Source organism: Penicillium oxalicum, chromosome VII, assembly GCF_001723175.1.
Source record: "Penicillium oxalicum strain HP7-1 chromosome VII, whole genome shotgun sequence".
Taxonomy (NCBI): domain Eukaryota; kingdom Fungi; phylum Ascomycota; class Eurotiomycetes; order Eurotiales; family Aspergillaceae; genus Penicillium; species Penicillium oxalicum.
This window is the reverse complement of record NC_064656.1, coordinates 2,331,829-2,346,532: the sequence shown is the minus strand read 5'-3', so window position 1 is coordinate 2,346,532 and position 14,704 is coordinate 2,331,829. Positions and strand designations below refer to the sequence as shown.

Genomic DNA, 14,704 nt, shown 5'->3' with positions numbered 1-14,704 from the left:
CCTAATCAATACAAAATATGCCAATCCTGCTCCAAACTATCAAGGCGGCAATGCAAGGGGCTACGTGCCTGATTCATTTCTCCCGATGATGATGGTGGTTTTTCTTGGCACATTGGCCCCCCCTAGACCTTGACAAGGCATCCTTGCGATTTATCACGTATAGTATTGTATTTTTCTTCCAGAAACATGTGTGACACGCGCGTTTAAACCCAAAATGTCACTTGTACGCGCCCAAGAACTTTCTCCCGCGATCAAGTGGCCTCTCCAGCCTGCTGGCGGGTCGATTCTCTACACCATAGTCAAGATTTTCAAGTCCAGGTCGGCCAATCGACCACAAGATGAGCCATGGGGTTACAGATGGAGATCATCAGATCAATTCATTACTGCGACAATGTATCTGGCGCTGTTCACAGGTAATGTCTCGATTTCCAACGTGTACTCAATAGCCTTACAGGCAATTGCTAATTCTGGAAGGCAACTTCAAGATGTGTTGCTCTTCGCATTTACTCTCCCTCTGCTTCCTATCATGTTCGAAGATAGGATTGGTCTCGATTCATCACATACTCAACGATTTACGTCTATATTTCTCATAGAAGGCGCTCTTGTTTCAATCGTCTCGAGTCCGTTTGCTGGGTCCCTAGCCGATGCTGTCACGAGCAAAAAACTCTTGCTGCTGGCTCTGTTGATCCTGACTTTGATAAGTACGGCATGCTTGGCCCTGACCAAAAATTGTGTGTACAACTTTCCCAATCTGGATTCTGCCGACTACAAACACTGCTGACGGATTTCAAAGTGCCTTTGCTGTTCGTTGGTCGCTTCTTCCAGTCACTTACTGGGAACGGGCTATGGATTGTGGCCATGGCGACGTTGGCAGCCAACCTCGGAGCTGAAAACATGGGCAGAATTGCTGGGCTTGCGGAAGTTCTCACTTCAGCAGGTACTGCGGCCGGTCCATTCATCTCCGGAAGTCTGTTCAAGGTCGGAGGGTATTGGGCCGCCTGGGGAGGAGCTGCAGCTTTCCTTGTCGTAGACATAGCTCTGCGGCTTGTCATGCTGGAGAGACCAGCGAAGGATGATGCGGTCACATCTAGCCTGACGAAGAATACTTCCACTCCTGCATACACCACCCGGACGGAGAATGAAGAGGTAAGTCATCAAGTTTCCTTAAAGAAGGTGCATGGATGGCGGTTCTATACCTTCATTTTTCGTGAGCCGCAGTTCTTTACAGGCATTCTGTGCGCATTCATTTTCGCCATGGTGATTGGCACTCTTGAGAGCACGATGGCGGTACATGTCAGGGTTGCTTTCGATTGGGGGGCTTTCTATGTCGGTATCATGCTGGCTGTGATTCAAGCACCTGGAGTCCTGCTTGCAGTTCCAGTTGGATGGTTGAAAGACAAAAGAGGCTCGAGGTTTCCAACAGCAATAGGTCTCTTAAGCTCGGTCCCGTTTATCGTGCTTGCAGGCGTCCCTGGCGGCAAGGGTCTTCCTGCGGTCGACAACGCACCATGGGAAAAGCCGGTGTTTGTGGCCAGTTTAGCAGCGAGTGGTCTTCTGTTGGCCCTTCTCAGTGGCATCGGCTCGATTGAAGCAGCTGGTAAGTAATCACCTCGCTCGCAGGCACTTACATCGCTGACTTTTTTTTTCAGCAACTGTCGCAGCAGTTGAAGATCGCGAGCCTGGTGTTTTTGGTCCCAACGGCGGCTACTCAAGGGCCATGGCCATTGTCAACATGGCATGGATGGCAGGCCTCATGTGTGGGCCACTCTTGGCCGAAGCTTTACTGCCTCACTTTGGATATTTTGTGTTACACTGTACTCTTGGTAAGGTGCGATGATGAATTGCTGCGATGTCATTTACTAACTATCCAAATCATCAGGAGCCCTATGTTTTATTGCAGGTATTGTGGCTACCATCTATCTCAACCCTGCTGAGAATCAGTCTGTCGAGCAGGAAGATGCTTAGATTCCGGCACGGTTCAAGATGCAACTTGTAAGATTTTGCTTTTTCCCCCCTTGCCAAAAGACAGCTGAAACACGGTTGATTGGTCTGAATTTATGGCGATGGGAACAAAAAAAAAGGTGCCTTTGGTCAAGGAGGAAGAAGCTTGACCCGATCAACATGAGTGTGTGTTCTTGTCTCACAAATTCGAGCAAAGGCTCTAGTCAAGGATAACCTGATCAATCTGCGATCAGTCTTCTTCGAGGCTGTCCGGGGTACACGTGTCGCAATAAAAAACATGGTTGGAATCATATAGCGAGGAAGAAATACCGCAAGCGCCTCCTTGATCTGAGTAATCTTTTGCATTGCATGTTGGTCTTCACATGCATCTTTTATTCCGATCTCTCCCAGCTCAGAGTTCTCGGGATGGCTGTTCAAAAACATGAATGCGGCAAGACAAGGATCATCTTTGCCGTCAATGGCCCCCAGTAGGTCAATCACAATCGCGTCTTTTGGTCCAAGACACTTTCTGGCAAGGTGCTCCACCTCCACAATGTCAATTCTGCACCCGTCGAGTTTGACTATGGTGTCTTTGCGACCAATGTATTCAATCCTCCCATCTGAAGTCCATCTCGCCAGGTCACCTGAGCGGTATAGCCGCGGGGACTCTCGGTCTGGGTGTAATCTGCGTAACCAGGAAGGAATTCTCTCCATAAAGCCCGCTGGTTTGGTCCGGTCGGATGATTCATGACTCTGATCAAGATAACCTCGAGCAAGATGAGGGCCTTCAATAACGACCTCACCGATTGCGCCGACTGGAACCAATTTTTCCGGATCGGTAGGGTCAATGATCCAAATTGCACCACTAGAAGGCTTTCCAATGGTCGCAGGAGAACTATTTTCGCTGTGTACGTTGTCATTGAACGCACAGCAGACCGCTGCCTCGCCCATGCCGTATTGGTTGATTAATTTTGTGGAACTGCTTGACCAGTTGTTGAGCAGATCCTTGGGTAGTGGCTCTCCGCCAACGCAGAGAATCTTTAGGCTTTTCATGGACTCTGGGTTCGCTTTGATAGCCACTGTTGGTGTCAAAAAGGCAATGTTGGCCTCCAGTATTTGAATATTGTTGGCAAGGTCTTGAAGAGATATCATTGGGCCCGGCACACAGCAACAACCACCTACTATAAGAGGGACCAGAAATTCCAGATTACTGATGTCGAATGCATACTCATCGAAGTGCAAAAATCGGGTCTCTGGTCCCAAATCGAGATTGCGTGTATAGTCTCTTATTGCGGACGCGTAGGATCGGTGTTCTTGGACAATCGCCTTGGGCCTTCCTGTGCTCCCGGAGGTGAACAGGACCGTGCATGCCCCTGAAGAATCAATCCTAGGCAGGTTGTTCGAGAACCTTCTCGGAAGCAGTGATTCTAAGAAACTGGGTGTGATGGTGATGACTCGCTCGACGATACCATAGAAGCGATGAGCGTATGAAGCGTCACTCAGCATGATTCTAGCATCTGTACGCTGAATGACCGAATCAAGGTAGGCCGGAGGGTTACTGGAGTGGATTGAGATGTAGGCTCCTCCGGCCCGAAGAATGGCCAATCGAGCCACGATCGCCCAGGTAGACTTTTGAAAGCTGCTGAGAACAAACCCCTCAGGTCGAAGACCAAGATCGACAAGATAGTGCGCTAAGATTCGTGAGAATCTCTCCAAGGCCTCATAAGTGAGATCACCGTCAAAAGAGCGGACCGCAAGTTTGGTAGGATATTTTCGGCAGTTGTCCAAAATCAAGTCATGCAAGCATACGGAATTGTATGTTGATCGAGTTTGTGTCAATTTTCGAATCTCTTCGATGTGGAATTCAGAGCAATAGTCAATCTGCTTAAGTGGCTTTCTCATGGACTCGGTGGTGATTTGATGGAGAATGTGTTGAAACGTTCTAAGCAAACTGTTCACAGTCGGGCTGCTCGTTATCGTTCTTGCTGTCGCCGTTATTCTTGCAAATAGCTTCTTATCACGTTCAAAGACCGCCAGCTAAATTTTCACCATTTTCCAAGTCAGCCCTCGTCTTCTTGAATATTTTCAAGAGTCACTTTCTCACCTGCATGCCCATTTCATTTACTTTGGGATAGACCAGCTGCTGCTTGGATGCCCCATAGTAGATGAGGCCGGCGGTTGAGGCATCACTAAGTTGGCCAAGCTTCGCAGTTCGTACCCCGTAAGAATCTGTCGTGCGAGCTGAATTACTCGCCCCCGCAGACTGAAATGATTCGACAAGTGACTTGATGTCCCAAGCTGGGTTCACCCTCACACTGAGAATGAGTGGAGATTGCGACACCGGCATCCATGGATCAACATAACTCATACTGATGACATCTTCAGGTTGAAAGCACAATATTGTCAAAGCCCACGCTGCTTTCAAGAGATCCGTGTGTATGCCCGGCGCTGGCTTAAGTACATCTTCAGCTGATGGCCAGTGATGGCCTAGTACAAGCTCCATGGCATCTTCGGCGCAGCAATTGGTGGTTGCATTCGACAAGTTTCCATGCTTCTGTGTCTGTGATTTGACTTTGGGCGTTGTCACCTCGTGGGACATTCTGTCATAAAGTGCCTCTCGATCTTTCATCTCGCCGAGTTTGCTCTGTGAGTCGCACATTCGAATTATCCCCGAGAAGGAACACCCCTTTTCCAAGCGAACTTGGTCATTATCATGCCCGTTTTCATCCCTATATAAGTTATCGTAAAATCAGGGAAACCCCGAATTGCAACCTTGCATTCTAGCTGACTGGCACTCATCGATACCAGCATGCTTTGGGACACCAGTCATTAGTAGATGTTCGAAGGAGCTTTGTCCAGTCGCCAATCCTGGGTTCATTTCACCAATCCACGTGCGGATCTGAGAATCTCATTGGGCATGTCCACAGGGGTTTGCAGTCCCGACTTCCGTTTGTTTGCTTTTGCCTCAGCTGCACCGTCGTGTTCAGGAAAGTAATAAGCACTTGAATTGGTGACAACAATGTATGCTGATCATGCGAGAGGTTGACCGCTCTTTGTCCCTTACGCGGGTGATCCGACCGGACCAGATTCTCGCACAAGTTGCCATTGCTTTGTGGAATTAGTCCCGTAAATCTAGATGTCGCACTTGGCGCTGGCTCCATTTGATGAGTCTCAACTCACATCACGCTTGAATTATCCCCCATCCTCCATGTGCTCTCAGCGGATGATAGTGAAGCTGTCAAAGCGCAGGTTCAGTTCGAACCGCGGCCGTAATATCCCATGTGGTAGTTCATCCCGCATTCGAATCTAGTCATTATGCCAATGATATTTATTCAATATAAGGCACTGCATGGCAGAGACATCGTGGAGATTATCCTTCCACAATATGTTGAGGGGTATTCGTGGCAGGAGCCGCGGCTGAATTTCCACGGAGCATTGGATCGGCCAAGTCTTAAATGGTGATGCTGAGCCTTTCAGCTTTGGTATTACAACATGAGCATTCAACTTAATCAGGAAGCATCTGTGCGGAATCTATTCGAGAGCTATTTGACTGAATGGTGCCTCGCATTGATGTGCTTATCGATTAAGTCGGTGACATTTCCTCACGGCACATGGGGAGTTCCAAGTCGATTTCTTTGGTTCAAAATGAAGTCGACTAAACAAATTAAAATTTCCCATGTCGTGACTCGAAGCTTTGAGCTTTCACCCTCTGTCCTGTATCAATCACGATTGCACGACGTGGCCTTGCTGCAGATTATAACTCTCAGTGGACAATTACCTCACTAGAAAGGTCAATTAGTTGGTCCTGAAGCGACTTGGGATCTTTCTAGCACCGAGCCGTTGAATATCCCTACGAATCAAGGCGTACCTCGTCGAATGAGCTACCAAGGCACTGCGAAGGGCACGGTTCAAGAACGACCTGACGCAAGGAACCCAATCGCGATGGTGTTGTGTCTGGAGGACAGAGGCGACCATAAGCGATTGGAGCAGAGCTTCCTTTCGGGATCTTTCCGATCCTGGAGCAATTGCGTAAATTGCTCCCTTGTCCACGACTGTTTCACTAAAATTGTCGTATATTTTACCCACAGCGCTCGAGCATTTCAATCTCCCTTACTATCTCCTTGGCAAGCCCTTCATCTTCAACATTGACATACATAGAAAACACCCTTCCCCGCGGTCACGTAATGTCCATCTGACTGATAATCTGGGCTTTTTGCCCTTTGCTGATCAAACGGGCTTTTCATCGGGCCTAGATGCATAATTCATCCCGGTAACGCAAGGGGTTCGACATAGCGGGGAAGCGTGACCCTAATTCATGAACAATATCCTGGATCAATGGTGTAAAGGAAATATACCGTCGCTGATGCCAGATAAACGCGATTTCTTTGAGATATTTCAAGAACGGGCATCGCCTGTGCAGCTACGGCAGCTCCACACAGATTATATGGCCGACCGCGACACATTCTCTAGGAGGCAGTCTCGCGATTACTCTTTTTTCCAGACAAAGAAAATTTACTTGTATATATGATTCTTTCTTCAATCAGTGTGCACATATTTCTTCCCATGCGGCGTTTGGAGCTCCATGCACCGGTAAATTATATGGCATCGAGACTACTTCGATGGCGAGCACTGATTAGGTACCAAGCAATGCGATCTTGCCCAATCTTGTAATGATCAGACTCGCTCAAAATTGATGGTCGCAGTTCACCTTACGCCCATCAACACAATCTCAAATCCGTGTTATACTGAGCTTCTTGTGATCCACCGACCAACAAAAGTTCCGGCAATATCTTGGTACAAATTGAATCCACTTGCCTTGGGTCCTCTACATGCCTAGGTGGCCAAGGAACTCAAAGGTACAAGCAAAATATGACATCAATCCAGCAAAATCGCTGCGTGTGCCCCTGGCCAGCCTGAGAATGTCCACTTTTGATTAGCTAAGCGACCAGCGGCGCGTTTTGCAATTGAATCAAAAAAGGCATCTCAGGGAAGCTGCCAGTCTGGTTACTGGGGCCGAGGATCCGAGCTTCGACAGGATTATCTCCGGTTCCTGACATGACACAACCCCTGGCTTACTATTCATCTATCCCTCTGAGTGGTTAAATTTTTTCTTGGTCCCTAGCTAGTCCTTGATGCCTATCAAGTAAGAGTTGCCAGCTTTTCCAGCAATAGGCATTGGTGATCGACACGGGGATGTTTTCTATTTCGCTTTGAAATGGGCAGACATGTATGTGATGAATGATGACTGAAATCAAGCGAGCGTAATAGACGTAACAAGTACAAGCCGCTTCTCCGCCATGTGAGATGGAACTGCTGATGTACTGATTTGACACAGTGTCAACCTCCAACTGACAAGACTTGTTCCCCAGGTATTGATGTGCACCGTGCTTCTGTTTACTCGTAACCTCCGGAACATTCTCGGATATAGTCGATAATAATACAAGCAGCATACAATACATGCATGTCTTTTTACTCGACATTAAAATTCTGTGAGCATTCGGCCATCTTAAGCCCTGACCTGACGGTGTTCACTTGAAAAGAGCAGCACATAAGTGCTAGCCTGGGACGTGGTCCGTCTGTTGGTGACAAGAAAAGCTTACTTGCATGGCTGCATTTGAAGACCATTCAGGACCTTTGACTTGAAGATAGGTGCCTACCTATCTTCGTCGGGGGGAGCTGCTCTACTGCGGGACCAATGAGAAGATATCATATTCAGACAAAAGATCTACCAGATATCAAAGTGTTGATCACGCCTATCCACTTGCGTCAACCATACCACTTGTGTCGCCTTTTTTGTCGAATTGTTCAACCTCTATGCAACTTCTCAATCCAATGGACAAGTATCGATTAAGCTATGGTCAATTGCGTGTTTCACGCTTAATATGGGGCTAGCCTGGTCCTGGATAAGGGGTCAAGACATTCGTCAACTCCACACACTGTTCCGCTAGACTGCATTCCGGAGAGCCCATGAGCCTGTTGACCTGACATGACACCCTACGTCAATATTCCCCTCCCTTACTGAAGATACAACCTGCTGTCTTGATTCCTGTTTGAGAAATGAGAGATTTGTTCATCATTTCGCACATAGTGGAGGAAGAAGGGAAATAAAGCAGAAAATGCGATCGAAGGAAACCTGAGCTTTTGGTGAAGCATGCCGGTTGTGCAATTCATTGTGGTCGACAGGGATGGAGTTGCTACCTTCTAAACTGCTTTCAATGCTAGGCTTTAGGCCCGCTCCCTGAGCGAAGCACTTCCTTGGGTACTTATGCTAGGTTGGGTGTATACTCATACGTTTTTTGATGAGGCGACATCAACCTTCAGGGCGCCTTCTGCTGCGCGGGACAGTGGACAGCCTCGACTTTTTGTCGCAGAACGAGATGACCGTGCAGATAGTATGAGTTTGTTCGCTTATCCATGCGCATCAGTTGACGAATCTGAATTCAAGCCGTGTGGAAGTATATAGCACTCCCGCCCGTCAGACCCTTGTGAATGATGGGGCCGGTAGAGATTGTGGTGTATTTCATATTGGACAAGATTCATGACTCGAGGTGATAAACCGAAGAGAGCTCAACGGATGTGATAGAGCCTTAAATCTGTCTCTGCCTAACAACATCAACAGAGACTGAAGTTGGGAATCTAAATTCAAGCAGTTAGGTATTTGGGAAATAAAGTCGGCCAATGTTCATATTCCAGCTTTGTCCCGTGTCTCAGTACATTGATCTTGAGGAGAACTTGGAGCTGACAAATCGCCGACATGTCAAGCTTGATATGGAATTCAGTGGCTATTTATTACATAGATTTTAAAAATACGCAAAAGTTGTGAAAGCCCATCCGTTTCCATTTCAGTGTGGCGTTGTGGTTAGTCGCGAAAAAGTTGAGGTATAGCTACAGATACACCGGGCAGTATGAAGGACCAGACGCCCAGGCTTGAGCATACTCAAACTTCTACTTACTATAGTTTTGCTACTTGTCTCTTGTATTGCTAATGCTCTATACGAGTGGCGTTATTCACGAGCCTTGTTACAACCAAGGCTCTTGGAACACCTAATTCCTTGAAACGCGACAGTGATGGCCCGCCGAGCCCCCCGTCTCCAGGGGGCAACCGCCCCTGTCATGAAGCCGCATTCCCAAGCAGCCAGCTTGCACGCGAGAATGCCAATCGTAACCAGCTGGGAGTGTGAAATTGCATGGTTGTTTTTCTTTTTGTTTGTCTTCACCTCTGGGGTTGTTGGCCGGCCACGATCTAGACCATCAGCTCCGAGCTTGGAACTATCTTAATACAAAAAGACGAGCCCAGGAAGTCAATATTTTGAATAGAAAGATCTCTGTAATTCTGGTTTGAGACGATCTTGACGAGTTTCAAGTTTGACTAGATTGTCCCATGATGCGAAGGTCTTTCTATTCGGCGTGTTTGACTGTTTGGCTTGCGGCACAGGTAAATGCAAATCAGCTTACACCAGAGCACGAGAGAGACACCGGTGCTGGCACGAGGGCACCGAAGAGGATTGGTCCATCATGGTTATTTGATATTGGCTCAGTGTATGTGTTCCTTGGAACAATTTATGGATTGCCAGAGATAAGGCTGACTTTGACTTTTTGAATAGCCTTGGACTCCCAGACTTGTCAGGCAAAGGACCAAGTTCCGTGATTCCCGATTCCCTCACCAGCGTCGATGCGATACCAAGCTCGCTCTTCTACAATGATATCACCTCGAGCACAATTATACCAGCTTCATCTACGTTGTCACATGTGCCTGTAGCGCTATCTTCATCCTCAACTTCAGGTGCCTCCGAAACGGCCACATCCACACTCTCGGCGACAGCAGCAACGTCTGAAACCGGAACCGCAGCTAGTACATCGGCCGCCGGGGCTGCAAGTACGGAAATCAGCAATTCGGCACTTTCAGGTTCATTGATCAATTCGACAATTCAAACATGCCACAGTCCCTTGATTAATTCAGACTTTGTGTATTGGCTCGAAGCCCAAAACCATGGCGGCAAGGGCGCCGGGTACGCGCCATACTCCAGCTCTCCGAGTACGTATCCCGTGTTTCGCAACGCGATGGACTACAATGCGATCAATGATGGCACCGGTGATCAAACAGCCGCGCTGCAAAAGGCCATCGACGACGATGGTAATGGAGGGAGCCGGAAAGGAACGGGCGTCACGCGCAATCCAGCTGAAGTATACCTCCCTGGAGGCGAGTATCTGCTGGGTAGTACTCTTAGTCTGACCGTCGGCACCATCATTGTCGGAGATCCCAACAATCCTCCCATCTTGAAAGCGGCTCCCGGTTTCAAGGGAGATTTTCTGGTCATGGGATACGATAAGCATAACGGCAACCCGGAAACGAGTTTCATGACCTTGATGAAGAACGTGATTCTTGATACGACGGATGTCACAGCCACCCAGCCCATTACAGCCTTGCAATGGGGCGTAGCGCAGGGAAGTGGTCTGACGGGTGTTCAGGTCCGAATGCCGACAGGCGAATGTTCTCACACTGGTATCAACATCATCGCTGGCTCGACGATAGCGGTGACCGATGTCGTAAGTCGGACTTGTCCCCCCCACTCTTACGTAGCGTTTTGGAAACTGACCTGGACAGATCATTACTGGTGGCGCTGTAGGAATTATCAACTCGAATCAACAAGTCAATTTCAAAAATGTTCGTTTTGTCGGGTGTCGTACCGCATTTGAAGCCGCTGGTGGTTGGACTGTACTTCTCCAAGGCGCCCTCTTTGACACCTGTGGGACAGGCGTCAATATGACCACAAATGCTCTGGGAAGCTTGGTCATCCTTGATTCCTCTTCGACCAATTCTGGTCCCCTGATTCGTTTCCACGATTCATCGCGAGATACTGGCAAGCAAAATAGCCAGTTTCTGATCCAAAACCTGGACTACACCTCTGTCAATCCCATCGCGGTGGATGCCTCCGGTGCAACTCGCTTGAATGCGACCTCTCATGTCGATACTTGGGTCTGGGGGACCATGGTTCCGGGGACTTACAACGCTGGAGGATCGTGGGTCACCAAGAGGCCGGAAGCTCTCTTGGATAGTAATCGGTATTTCACCAAAGCGCAGCCGAGCTACGCTGGCTACAGTGATGTCGAGGTGATTAATGTCAAGACAGTTGCCGATCATGTGGTGAAAGGTGACGGTGTGACCGACGACACCGAGGCACTCAATGCAATTCTCGCCCAGAATGCTGATGATTGCAAGATCACCTACATCCCTTTCGGCGTGTACAAGGTGTCTGATACGATATTCATTCCTCTGGGATCCCGGATTGTGGGCGAGGCATGGTCGGTCATCTCGGCCTACGGCGATTCTTTCAAAAACTCCTCGGAGCCGCGACCAGTGGTGAAAGTTGGGAATCCAGGGGATGTTGGCGTGATCGAGATCCAAGACATTCGAGTCTCTGCCGCTGAAATTCTACCAGGAGCAAAAATGATCGAGGTGAATGCGGCGGGTGATCAACCCGGGGATGTTGGTCTTTGGAATACCGTGATCACCGTCGGCGGCACAGCAGAGACGTCCATCTCAACCGACTGCATCTCACAGCAACCCAAAGACTGTATGGCCGCATTCATGCTCATGCATCTGACAAGCACCTCCTCCGCATACATTGAGAATATCTGGGGCTGGACCGCCGACCACAACCTCGATAGTGAGTCGATTCTCACTATCATCTCGGCGGCCCGAGGTCTCCTTGTTGAGTCCACCAAGGGTACATGGCTCACGGGAACGGGCTTCGAGCATAACTGGCTTTACAATTACAACTTTCACAATGCCTCCAACGTCTTTGCTGGTCTCTTGCAGAGCGAGTCGCCGTATATGCAAGGAACCGGGGAGCTTGCCAGAGCCCCTGCCCCGTGGCGTGATGAGCCTTTTCTGGGAGACCCCGATTTCTCGTGGTGCGGACTCACGGATGACAAGTGTCGCACCTCATTGGCGACGAATGTGGATGGGGGCTCTGATATCGCGCTGTACAACTCAGCGGCGTGGGCATTTTTCGATGGGGAGTGGAACGGTCAATATAACGAGCCTTGTGAGGGCAAATGTCAAACGAATATGATGCGCGTCACGGGGACACCGAAGAATCTGATTTGGTACTCGATCAGCACACGAATGTCAGATGTGGTGGTGCTGGATGGCATTTCAAACCCTCGGGCAGATGATCATGCTGGGGGCTGGGAGAGTCTGATTCAGGCGTACGGCCAATTCTCATCCTAGGCTGCTGTTAGGTCAGCGATTTTGTGTGAGGGGGATGATGCAGTGCTATCTACTCTGTGCATAATTTAGTATTTTGAATATAAGTACACGACAACTTAGATAGAATCAATTATGAAGATTAAGAATAACTTACACTGATCCGTTCCAATAGACTTTCCATGTCGTAACATCAAGCGTGATCTCCAGGCGATGTTGTTTGTGGTGGGAATATTTGGGGCAGGTAGATTTGGCGATGTGTGGTGTGCCGTATACCTGAATATCAGGGAGATTTGTCGGTTTGCAATGATATTATTCCTCATTCTTCCAAATCACAATATTCATCTCTAGAGAAATCACTGGATCTTTCCCTATCCCTGGCAGCCTTCGCTTATGACGTGTTTGCTGCCCATCTACTAGTGTGTTTGCTACTTCAAACTCGTGATGTCTCCAGGGTATAAAAACCCCCCTTTCATCGCGCCCGGCTTCCTCTCTTCTTCCTTTTTTTTCCCTCTTCAACCCACAATCTTTTGCCTAGCCGGCTCTCTTGTTCAGTGCAACGCGCGTTTACTCTGTACGAGACATGGAATTAAGGCATGACATCAAACGGTCTGGCCGAAGCTGGGATCACCGTCACTAGACTGCCAGCCTTTATGCTGCCTTCTGGTTTCTATCCACGATGGTCTCTCAGGACTTCATGAACCGAAAACATCACTGCAATTCACAAGGCTCATTTCATTCCTGGTGGTGGCGTTGGCGATCTCGTCATGAGAGCAGCCAGAACTACATGCCCTCACCGACAAAATGGCCTTGAGATCAAAACTTCCGAATCTTCTGGAGAATGTGGCCCGCTGTATGGCTCTAAGCCCACAGGATACCGTCGACGAGGAGGATGATTTCGTAAATCTTCATGAGTCGTCATACGCGACGGTTGATTTGTCTCACCAGCCGTTGCTTATGATGATTAGAGTCACATTTTAGTAGATGATTCTATAGATGCTTTCCTTGCTTTCGTATGACTTTTTGCTCCATGTTGATCGGGATGAGTGTTGGTTTTTTTTTTTTTTTCAGGATACGTCTCATCTGTCATCAGAGAAGCCCTCATCGCGTACCACGACTGATCTCAGTTGCTGCTCATATACAGCGAATGCATCTCGTAGTACCAACAGCCATTCGCAAAGTGAAGCTACTTCTCATGGACTCTCTGCTGTTTCTCCTATTTCATGCGGAAGGTCTTGCCCAAATTTTGACTTAGCGGACGTGCTCCCTTTATAGTCACAAGACATCCTCCAACAGGTACTTAGGTCCCTTTGAGTCTATACATCGACAAAGCAATAGAATGGGAGCACACTTTATCCGAGCCAGCGAGTCAATCTACACACACGTCTATAGCTGGATCCCATATTTAGCCCATCATCTAGTCTTATCCTCACCACATTAAGCGCTACGAGCCGCACACACGTGGGCCCAGCACGTGTCAATATCCACCACCGTCAACTTGAGCACGAATAATGCGTCGACAAACCTGACTTCTCTGCACTTGTCCCCGTAGCTCGACCACAGTACAAAGCCAAGCACCCCGTATCGCTGTTGAGGAAGAACATCAGCCTATTCAATGCCGTTCTCCTGACTATAGAATGAGTTGCTTCAATACTCACATTGCATGAAGCCGGAATTCCAACCCCCCTTGGCCAAAGTGGAAAGAGAAGCTACTAATTGCGCTCCATTGGAATCTAGATGCATTGCGGAGCCCTCCCGGTGCGCCACGATTACGGGTCCGATGAACGCAGTTGGACTGTTGAGCCATGAAATACCAACAAAGTCGAGACGGAATTCAGGCCCCCAATCTACAAATCCTGTCAGATTGATCGGTTACAACACGGCGGGGTCCAAGCACGCGCGAACTGGATCAAGCAGCCGGTTTATGCTGGTCAAACGCCCGGACCTGGAAAGATCCCTAAGCGCAGGTTGCAGCTCAGGTCCATCTTTGATCACAAGAGCTCAATCATACCCAGCAGCCATGCTGTCTACATGAGGGGAAATCGAGAAGACTCAAGTCCTGTTGGACAGGATGCACCACTGCGTGGTGCAGGCTGTGCTGGAAATAATATGCACCTCCAAAAAATAAAAGGTTGCCCAGATCTATTGCTGGAATCTGCGATCCCTCATCCCACCTCCCGGTTCCCTTCGGAGATGATCTATGAGTGAATATGAATAGCCGTCCACGGACGGACCAGACCCGTTTCCACCTCCCGAGATCTACAAGGTCGCTGTGCATGCACCCTTACTTTTCCCACAGTCATGATTGCTCCTAAATTTAGCCTGTACGCGTGTACAGTGGCTGTAACACTGACCGCTTTCCTTCCCCGGTACCCCAACGCACCCAGGCTTTTGTGTATGTCCCTCTCTCTCTCTCTCTCGAACTGCGCCTCAGAGTGGCGTAAACGTCGTTCTGTCGCTGCTTCGAGCCAGCCCTGCCGCACACCCCCATTTCTCCACATTTCACTAGTGCCTGATTCGTGATGGGGCGGATCCAGCCGCCCACAGGAGACG

The 14,704-nt window shown here is 48.9% G+C and overlaps 3 protein-coding genes across 3 annotated transcripts; 2 read left to right on the top strand and 1 right to left on the bottom strand.

The window, feature by feature from the left end:
* Positions 1 to 214: 214 nt before the first annotated feature.
* On the top strand, positions 215 to 1,965 carry POX_g09298 (uncharacterized protein; the record flags this gene model as incomplete). Its single annotated transcript, XM_050118055.1, has 5 exons — positions 215 to 731; positions 794 to 1,146; positions 1,219 to 1,597; positions 1,650 to 1,823; positions 1,880 to 1,965. The coding sequence occupies 5 exons, from the start codon at positions 215 to 217 to the stop codon at positions 1,963 to 1,965; spliced, it is 1,509 nt and encodes a 502-aa protein (XP_049966199.1).
* Positions 1,966 to 2,161: 196 nt separating this feature from the next.
* POX_g09297 (uncharacterized protein) lies at positions 2,162 to 4,540 on the bottom strand (the record flags this gene model as incomplete). The annotated part of the gene is made up of 3 exons (XM_050118054.1): positions 2,162 to 2,176; positions 2,272 to 3,978; positions 4,046 to 4,540. 3 exons carry the CDS (start codon positions 4,538 to 4,540, stop codon positions 2,162 to 2,164), a joined length of 2,217 nt encoding a protein of 738 aa, XP_049966198.1.
* Positions 4,541 to 9,325: 4,785 nt separating this feature from the next.
* POX_g09296 (uncharacterized protein) lies at positions 9,326 to 12,175 on the top strand (the record flags this gene model as incomplete). Its single annotated transcript, XM_050118053.1, has 3 exons — positions 9,326 to 9,480; positions 9,546 to 10,488; positions 10,547 to 12,175. 3 exons carry the CDS (start codon positions 9,326 to 9,328, stop codon positions 12,173 to 12,175), a joined length of 2,727 nt encoding a protein of 908 aa, XP_049966197.1.
* Positions 12,176 to 14,704: the final 2,529 nt, after the last annotated feature.